Genomic DNA, 10420 nt, shown 5'->3' with positions numbered 1-10420 from the left:
GAATCCTTATGCCAAAAGGAGCAAATTTGAGGGGTAAGACTTACCAATTTGCAAAGTTAATTTTTCCTTGGTACCCTAATATATACACACACATATATATATATATATATATATATATACACACACACGTATAATATATACACAGTATAAACAAAATAAATATTTTTCCAATAAATACATTTATGTAAATTAAAAAAAACAACAAAAGTACACATTTGGTATTGCCCCGTCCGTAACGGCCCGCTCTATAAAATTCTCACTAGTTAACCCCTTCAGTGAACACCGTAAAAAAATAAAAAACAAGGCAAAAAACAATGCTTTATGATCATACCGCTGAACTAAAAGTGAAATAAAACACGATCAAATAGACAGATGTAAATTGAAATGGTACCGCTGAAAACGTCATCTTGTCCCACAAAAAACAAAGTGTCATACAGCTCCATCAGCAGAAAAATAAAAAAGTTATAGCTCTCAGAATAAAGTGATGCAAAAATAAGTATTTTTTCTATAAAATAGTTTTTATTGTGTAAAAGTGCCAAAACACAAAAAAAAGTAAGAATAAAGTGGTTTTATCAATTTTACCACATGAAGAAAGGTATTAAAAGAAAAAAAAAATATCCTGAATTGCTAGTTTTTTTTCATTCTGTCCCCCGAAAATCGGAATAGAAAGTGATAAAAAGTGTCATGTGCCCGAAAATGGTATCAATAAAAACATTAGCTTGTCCCGCAAAAAACAAGCCCTCACATGACTGTGGGCCAAAATATGAAAAAATTATAGCTCTCAAAATATGATGATGATGCAAAAACTAGTTTTTGCAGTAAAAAGCATCTTTTAGTGTGTGACAGAAGCCAAACATAAAAACCCGATATAAATCCGGTATCGCTGTAATCATACTGACCCGAAGAATAAAGTCACCTAATCACTTATACCGTACAAGGAGCGGCGTAAAAAAATAAATAAAACCAATTCTTCAAATGCTGTTGATTTTTTCATTCTGCCTCCCAAAGATCGCAGTAAGGCTCAGCACACATTTATCCTGCTGTCTGCACTGAGCGCTTAAAATGGGGTTTCCGTGTAAGTCTCTGAAATATGCGATTCAGACAGAACCTCCGGTGGAAGATTCCCTATAATGAAGCAGATGGAGGCACTGTGGGCGCCATAGGACCTGTGATCCGGCGGTGTCCGTCGTCTTAAGATTGCATAAAAGTGCTGTCGGCCACAGTTTTGTGCAATTCTGAAAATGATATCGCTGAACAGAGGCCAGACGGAGTCCAGAGTAAATCTGCTGCCTCATTATAGTGAATAGATCCCTCAGGGGTTTCATCTGTCACGTCACTCAGAGATTTAGATGGAAACCCCAAAGTGTTCATCGTCGAGCGATGGATAAATGTGATCCTTGACGTTATGTAAAGCGTTCCCAATAAAAGCTTCAACTCAATCCACAAAAAAAGCAATTCCCCACTCAGGTCCGTCATCTGTTAACGGAAATATAGGGAGCTTCCACCTCACTGGTAGCACAAAGGTTCTGGAAAAGCTAAATGGCTTCACACTCCCCAAAGAAAATTCAGCAAATTCTGCGCTCCCAAATCCAAATGCCCCACTCCCTTCTGAGCCCCAGTGTGCCTAAACATTTAGCGCCCACGTTTGGCATTTCTGCAGTGATCAGAGCTCACCTAATTTACAGTTGCGTGTCTGCAGGAGCAAAAGCTGGGCATAATGTACTGGTCACTACAACGGCAGTTGCAATTTTTGCTCAGCAACATCCACTGCTGCCTGTTTCTGGAAATCACCCAAAATGTGGTCACTTGTGGGGGTTTCCACTGTTTAGACAGATCAGGGCCTCTCCAAACGCTACATGGCATCCGCTAATTATTCCAGTAAATTTTACATTCAAAAAGTCAAATGGCGCTCCTTCCCTTCCGAGCCCTGCCTTACACCCAAACAGTAGTATTCCCCCACATATGGGGTATCTGTGTACTCAGGAGAAATTGCACAACAAACTTTATGGAGCAATTTCTCTTATTACCCTTATGAAAATGCAAAATTTGGAGCTAGAAAAGATTTATCTGGGAAAAATGTGCATTTTTTTAATGACGGCTTAATGTTATAAACTTCTGTGAAGCACCTGTGGGTTTAAGGTGCTCAATACACATCTAGATAAGTGCCCTAAGGGATCTAGTTTCCAAAATGATGTCACTTGTGGGGGGTTTACACTTTTTAGGCACATCAGGGGCTCTCCAAATGCGACTGCTATATATTCAACCAAATTTTACATTCAAAAAGTGAAATGGCGCTCCTTCCCTTCCGAGCCCTGCCATGTGCCCAAACAGTAGACTACCCCCACATATGGGGCATTGGCATGCTCAGGAGAAATTGCACAACGTATGGTCCATTTTCTCCTGTTACCCTTGCAAAAGTAAAAAAAAAAAAAAAAAAGGTCTAAAGGAAAATTTTTGTAAAAGGAAGGTAAATGTTTATTTTTTTCTTCCACGTTCCAAAAATTCCTGTGAAGCACCTGAAGGGTTAATAAACTTCTTGAATGTGGTTTTGAGTACTTTGAGGAGTGCAGTTTTTAGAATGGTGTCATTTTTGGGTATTTTCTGTGCCCCTCAAAGTCACTTCAAATGTGAGGTGGTCCCTAAAAAAAAAAGAAAAAAAAATGGTTTTGCAAATTTTGTTGTAAATATGAGAAATCGCTGGTCAACTTTTAACCCTTATAACTTCCTAACAAAAAAAATGATGTTTCCAAAATTGTGCTGCGGTAAAGTAGACGTGGGAAATGCTATTTATTAACTATTTTTTGCAATATGACTCTCTGATTTAAAGGCACAAAAATTAAAAGTTTGAAAATTGAGAAATTTTCAAAATTTTTGCCAAATTTCCTTTTTTTTTAACAAAATAAACGCAAGTCATATGAAATAAATGTTGCCACTATCATAAAGTACAATATGTCACAAGAAAACATTCTCAGAGTCAGTGAGATCTGTTGAAGTGTGCTAGAATTATGACCTCATAAAGTGTCAGTGGTCAGAATTGTAAAAATTGGCCTTGGCAGGAAGGTGAAATCAGGCTTCAGGGTGAAGGGGTTAAAGAATTCTTACCCTGCAGAATTTGTTCCACACCAGCCTAAAGATTTTGCACAGTGATTATTTATATATATATATATATATATATATATATATATATATATATATATATATGTATGTGGGGTTTTTTTCCTCTAGTCTATGCCCTTTGTTTCTTCTTGCCATACTATTTGCAGTTCCGGCATGCACCCATCACATTAGCAAATCATCGATATTCATTTTCGAACAATGGTTATCACCCATCATGTACACTCGCCCAGTATTGCTGCTAAGCAACCAGTGACTTGTTTGTCATCTTTTTTTTCCACTAGAATTAATACCATAACAAACTGGACGAGGCCTGACCTATTTTCCCCAGTTTTCTTCGATCACATGGCTTGTTTGTACCATAAGCTGAGACTTCAGGCTTGAAATAAATCCTCTCTGGTGATCTGATCACAGCTGGTTGGAAAGCTCTGGACGTCTAAAAACAACGGCCAGTCTGATTAACCGTTTAGTCAATGGTGATGCGTGAGCTTTAATTTGCTCAGTTGCGTGCTTGTTTTCTGCGAGTAGAGGCAACGTTAAGAAATTCCATATTTCCTAACACTGGCATCTGCAAAAAGTGCAATCCTGCTTGAAATTTCTATGCATGTGCATGAAAAGGTTTCTACAGTATCTTAACATGGTCTGATCCCCCGGTCTCTTCCATAGTGTATTCTTGTTATTTTTGTTATTCACAGCGCCCTCTTTTATTACATAGTCCTCCCTTGTTGGAATATAAAAAGATTGCTAATGGGGCAGTCGGTGACCAGACGACCAGTCCATCAGCTCCTCCATTAGAAAAGAAGCTTTCTCATGCTCCATCAGCCATCATTGCATTATATATCTAACAAGACAGGACGGTATGTAATAAAGACAGGGCTCTATATAATGCAATATGTAAGGTACAGAGCTATACATAAGAGAGGGCACTGAGTAATAAGGGATGGCAATCAAAGGCGTAGCTAGTGGTTCAGCTCAGGGGGTGGCGAAACATCTGAGTGGGCCCCTAACAGGAGGACATATCTTTGGTGCAACTTGCGTGTCCACAAGAGGTAAGGGGACCCATTTCTACCTCCAAAAAAGGTGCAATTTTGCATTTTAGGAGCTCTTGGGCTGCAAAGGGATCATATATTTTTCTTGAACAGGGGCCCTTTCTGTCTGTGTCCGCCTGTGGCCCCTAGCCAGATAATCATGATTATAACTATGGTGGTATAGGGGAACCTCAGGAGATGACCTCACTGTTACTGAAAATAAAAGTCTATGCAAAGACCAGCACTGATATTACCGCCTTATGGTGACATATAGTGGTAGATACGGGTCCTGCAGGACATATAGAGATTACTGCACAGTTATAGATGGTAACTTACAGATGATGTTCTTTCTGGTGGAGTCATTCACTTTTCCCGTCTTTTCCATCTGGCCCAGTCCGAAATGTTGACTTCTCCAGCCAGGACCCATCTGCAGAGATTACAACAAAGACACATCTGACTTCTCACATTTCCAGCACCATTCACATGTAGAATCATGAAATCCTAGACTGTGAGTTGGAAGGGACCTTTAGGGTCATCGTGTCCAACTCCCTGCACAATGCAGGATTCACTAAACCATCTTAGATGTCTGTCCAGCCTCAATTGTGAACAATTCCATTGAAGGAGAACTCACCATCTCTCGTGGCAGCCTGTTCCACTCATTGCTCACCATGTCAAAAAGGTTTTTCTAATATCTAATGTGTATATTCTCCCTTTCAGTTTCATCCCATTGCTTCTCGTGTTTCCATGAGCAAATGTATTCCCAACCTGCACAAACTCCTCTTCCTGCCAATACCCCAATATTGAACCGCTGCTGCCATATGTGTCCCTATTATTGCACCTGCTGTGTGGTACAAAAACAGAGCTCCTCTTACTGCCCCACATAGTAATGCCACCACTGTGCCCCTTACATCGTAATAATGCCTCTTTGTGCTCTCTAGATGATAAAATTGCCTCCTAGAAAATTTTAATTTCCTGTGCATGTGCCCTCCAAATTTTGTCCCTAGAAAGTAATAATACTCCAAGTGCAACTTTGATGGTCACAGTACTGGGAGCCCCTATAACAATAATGTTTAAATGCCCACTTAACATTTAATAATGTCCCTTGAGTTCCCCATGTAGAACTCCTCTATATACAGTATGCTGAGCTCACAGTTCCCCTATACACTGTATGATGATCCCACAGCTCCCGTACACACACTATGATGTCCCCTAGCGTCCCCTATACATATAATGATGTCCCCACTGCGCCTCCAATACACAGTATAATAGTTAATAGCGTTCTGACACCGTGCGGCGCTTGCACTGAGAGCCCCTTTACCAGGAGGAAATTAACTTTATTCCTCCTGGCAGTCTTGCTCTTCCAGTCATAAGGGTTGCGCAGACACGGTTTCAGTCACCACTCTATGTATAGAGAGTGGCGGCTTGTAATCTCACCCCGGCACTGACTGAAAGGCGCCGTCTGCCACTCGATCATTACCCTACTGGTGCCCCTATAAGTAATAATGCCTTTTAAGTGCCCACTTAATATTTAACTGAGTCCCCCTATGTACTGTAGTAATGGCCCCAGCATCGCTGATGTGAGCAGGGGGTCGTTTGACGGCTCTTTCAGCTTCTCCCAATTATCTTCTATTGAGTCAAACTTATCTAGTCGAAACGTGCAAATAGCAAACGTGGTCGCATGACCTCCTGATCGCCCCAGTTGTCTTAGGGTCTCATAACGGCATGGCAGGCGCACCTCATGATTTTGCATTCTGTAGTCTCAGAGTGACTGCAGACAGTTATCCCAAGCCTTTAATAACTTTATAATATTTATTAATTGCTTAATAAATTATTAAATAGAATGCAGCTCGTGGTTACTGTATGGTTATTCTTGTTAAGGGGCAGACAGACAGACAGACGTATTTCTTGCGCGAAGATCGCATCGCAATCCTTGGACTGACCGTCAGCTCTCCACATCTGAGTGTGACAGCTGCATAGTAATACATCACACTGTCATGCTCATGTCAGGAGCGGTACTGGACAGTCCAAGGACTGCGCTGTGATCCTCGCATGAGTTATACGGCCGTCTGTCTGTGGCCTTATACTAATACTTATCCTTGTTATACTAATACTGAAATATTAATCTATTATTAAAGTATTAACGAGCTTACAAGTAAAAAAAAAAAAAAGCCCCCTACCTCACCCCTGTCCCCCTCCCACACCCCATCCTCTCACATTCACCCCTCAGTGCTCTGTTTCCCTTACCCCACAATACCCCATCCTCTCACATTCACCCCAAGTTCTCTGTCCTCTATCCCCCACAATGCCTCATCCTCTCACATTCACCCCCAGTTCTCTGTCCCCCCTCCCCAGGAAGTGTCCAGTTTATGCACACAGAGGGCACTAGGACCCAGTGTGGCTGAGATAATCAGAGCCTGCGCGGCAGAATCTGCAGCTGCTGTCAGCCAGGAAGCAGCTCCTCCGATGAGACAGCAGCACCGTACACTGCACAGATAGGCTCTGCAACCTGCCACTGTGCAGTCTGAGACAGGGAAGCTGACATTGTGCTGCTCTCTCCCCGACACCCCTGATACGGACATAAGACTAAAGTGGCCATGTTCCCAGTGGGCCCCTGCATGTGACTGGGCGCAGAGCAACGGCCCGCTCTGCCCCCCCAGTAGCTACGCTACTGACGGCAATATATATAATAAAGGAGACAATGTAAGATACATATATACACATGTGTGTGGCATATATATTTATTTTATTTGACTAATTTATACAGTTGTGGCCAAAAGTATTGACACCCCTGCAATTGTCAGATAATACTCAGTTTCTTCCTGAAAATGATTGCAAACGCAAATTCTTTGGTTTTATCTTCATTTAATTTGTCTTAAACGAAAAAACACAAAAGAGAATTAAGCAAAAAGCAAAACATTGATCATTTCACACAAAACTCCAAAAATGGGCCAGACAAAAGTATTGGCACCCTCAGCCTAATACTTGGTTGCACAACCTTTAGCCAAAATAACTGCGACCAACCGCTTCCGGTAGCCATCAATGAGTTTCTTACAATGCTCTGCTGGAATTTTAGACCATTCTTCTTTGGCAAACTGCTCCAGGTCCCTTATATTTGAAGGTTGCCTTCTCCAAACTGCCATTTTTAGATCTCTCCACAGGTGTTCTATGGGATTCAGGTCTGGACTCATTGCTGGCCACCTTAGAAGTCGCCAGTGCTTTCTCTCAAACCATTCATTTAAGACAAATTAAATGAAGATAATAATACCAAAGAATTTGTGTTTGCAGTCATTTTCAGGAAGAAACTGAGTATTATCTGACAGAATTGCAGGGGTGTCAATACTTTTGGCCACAACTGTATAGCGCCATTAATTCCACACCGCTTTACAGACATTATTGGCACTGTCCCCAATGGGGCTCACAATCTAAATTCCCTATCAGTATATCTTTGGAATGTGGGAGGAAACACATTTCATGCAAAGAAGCCCCAAACTGTCAATGTTCGCCCCTGAATTGGAGAATGAGGGATTGTTTCTTGTTTTTATTTCTTGAAGTCTCTCTTTTTATGCCTTTTAGGTTCCCAATTTTGGACTACGTCAGATTTGGTAGACTACGTCGGAGTCCCTGGACTGGATGGCTTTTTAAAAAAAATTGGTTAAACCGGGCCACAGGTGAAACCCTTTAGTACCACGTGAAAGACACTGAAGGGTGCTAGTTTATTATATGTAGTCACAAAACTCAAGATAAAAAGCGGACGGCACCGCTGTTACCGTGTGACTTCAAATGATGTGCGGCATACAGAAGCCCAGCAGCTGGGAATCTCGGGTGCCAGACCTGGAAACAGTCAATCCTGGGAATCCATGCAAAGAGAAAAGGTCGCACTCATCGAGATCGAAGTTTCACTGATTTATTGACATATCATGAACATGTCAAGTCGGGGGAGTGACATAAGGAGTGCAAGAAAGGCTGACAACTGCCGTTTCGCGCTGCTCGAGCGCTTTAACGGGTCAAGAGCAGCGCGAAACGGCCGTTGTCAGCCTTTCTTGCACTCCTTATGTCACTCCCCCGACTTGACATGTTCATGATATGTCAATAAATCAGTGAAACTTCGATCTCGATGAGTGCGACCTTTTCTCTTTGCATGGATTTATTATATGTAGGACATCTTTCTATCTAGGCTATTCTACCTATTCTATTCTGACGGTTCTGGATCTGAATTTACTGTACTTGGCTGGTGAAATGTTGGGTTTCCTTTGAGATGTGTACGTAAAAATCGGACGGCAAAGAATGATCTGTGCGCCATCCGATTTTGTTCTTGCACACATTAACTTGCATTGGCGAGTTCGATCAAAGTTCCGCAGACAATCGAAGCATGCTGCGATTTTTTCGTCAGTCTGATTAGGCTAAGGAAAAACTCGCAGATGAGCACTGACTCATTGAATAACATTGGTCAGAGTGCAATGCGATGTTTTCTTGTAATACACTCGTCTGATTTATACACTCGTGTGAGCGAGCCCTATCTGACACATCTGCTCCCATCTCACAGACAGACATCGTTGCAATATTTCTGCAATACAGCAGAGCTCAAGAGCTGCAAAAATGTGTTTGCAAGAAGACAAATTAAGGCTATGCACCCACGTTGCAGAGATGCTGCGGAAATTTCCACGGCGGGAAAAATGCATGGCATTCGCATGCGTTTTTCCCGCGAAAACAAGCGTTTTTCACGTGATTTTCGCGTGCGGAATTCGAGCGCATTCCAAGCAATTTGAAGCATCGCTTGGAATGTGATTGACAGGTTGGTCACAGGTTGGCCTGGGGACACTGCGCGTGATGCCGGAAGGTGAGTATAACTTGATTTTTTATTCTTTTTTTTTTACAGGGATATGGTACCCAGGGCCTGGAGGACAGTCTCCTCTCCTCCAGACCATGGGTACCATCCGCACATGAGCCGCTCAATTTGCACATGGAATAAAGTTTATGTCCGGAGCTACTGTCAAGTGTAAACCTACCAATCATATACACTCAGTAATAGCCATAATACAGTTCATCCCTAGCATTAATATAAATGGAGTTATTTTTGCAGCAAGCGCAAAGATTTTTGCAAGCCCTATTTCGAGGAGACAGCAAAAAATATCTGTACCTTTTTATGCCCTTATGCTCTTCTCTTCTGTCAAGTTGTTAATGTAATACGTTTATTAATGTGGAAACATATACTTTCCAGAATTTTAATGGTGTTTTTTTATTTTCTGACATTTTCTACTGCCACGTTTTATAAAGAAGGTGAGTGGGGGAAAAAAGCTAGACTAAAACTCTATGTAGCGCAAGCTGCTTTTTAATTAAAATGCCACTGCTCCGAAAAACGCAGAAACCAAGACACCAGTCATTCCTCCATATTACTGCTACCGGGGTCAAGTCATAGTGGCTTGATGCCCTCATTTTCCTTAATACTGGACAGAACATGGATTGAACACTGATGCCATGGGTGTGTGGTCTGTGATCTTTATAGACCCATAGACTTGTACCGGCAATTTGATCTCTGGCGCCGATTAAAATCGGACGTGCGCCATGATTATCTTTTAAGGGGGACAAACACCACAAAAAAAAGAAAACAAAAACTTGGAAGTGTGAGCAGCTCCATGGAGTATAACAGGTACGTATGGTATCCATGAGAACAGAACACATACATGAAACATGGCATTTGTTTCATGTACTTATATATTATCTGTATTTTGCATGTACAGATCGCTGGAATTAATGGCGCTTTAAAAAATTTTTTTCAAAATAAATATTGCTTTTTTTTATTTTCAAAGCTGCTTGTGTCCATTTTCAGACTTGGACACTTACGGATTACAGAGCAGCAGGTGTCGTGTAGGTATAGTATGGTAACATGTGTAATGTGTGCTGCACAGATGGGCACAGGATGATGTAAGGGAGGCCTGGACCATGGAGAGTGCTCATTATCTGCTGCACTCTCCTGGGGGCAGAGGAGGCGAGGTGGGGGATATCAGCCCTCCTCTCCCCTTCGTGTTCCCTCCTCATTCGCATTCTCACTGACGTGGCACACAAATATACACATTCTCCCTCTACTTCCTTGTGTGACTGCTTTCTTTCCTCTCTCAGGCTCACAGCTGATTCCTAACATGTGGCTGCCATTGCTGCTGCTCGGCCTTGTCCAGCCATTGCTGGGCTACCAGATTGATTGGGGCAAGTTAGAGAATATGGAAAGAGCAAAAGTAGAGGTGGGTAACGTCCGAGTTGATGGGCTGCAGACATGGCAGAAC

General features: G+C 41.9%; 1 protein-coding gene across 1 annotated transcript in view; it reads left to right on the top strand.

Annotated features, from left to right (window-relative positions):
* Positions 1–7792: 7792 nt before the first annotated feature.
* SELENOM (selenoprotein M) overlaps positions 7793–10420 on the top strand; it is a 36040-nt gene continuing 33412 nt past the window's right edge. Inside the window, exons 1-2 of the mRNA XM_073554797.1 lie at positions 7793–7810; positions 10260–10378. Coding sequence (XP_073410898.1) covers positions 10280–10378 — 99 coding nt within the window. The 5' untranslated portion in view covers positions 7793–7810; positions 10260–10279. The remainder of the gene's footprint in view (positions 7811–10259; positions 10379–10420) is intronic.

The sequence above is a fragment of the Dendrobates tinctorius genome, unplaced genomic scaffold (assembly GCF_039654945.1).
Source record: "Dendrobates tinctorius isolate UK_male_01 unplaced genomic scaffold, ASM3965494v1 ptg000213l, whole genome shotgun sequence".
Lineage (NCBI taxonomy): Eukaryota > Metazoa > Chordata > Amphibia > Anura > Dendrobatidae > Dendrobates > Dendrobates tinctorius.
The sequence above is the reverse complement of the archived record's forward strand: the minus strand, read 5'-3'. Positions and strand labels throughout refer to the sequence as shown.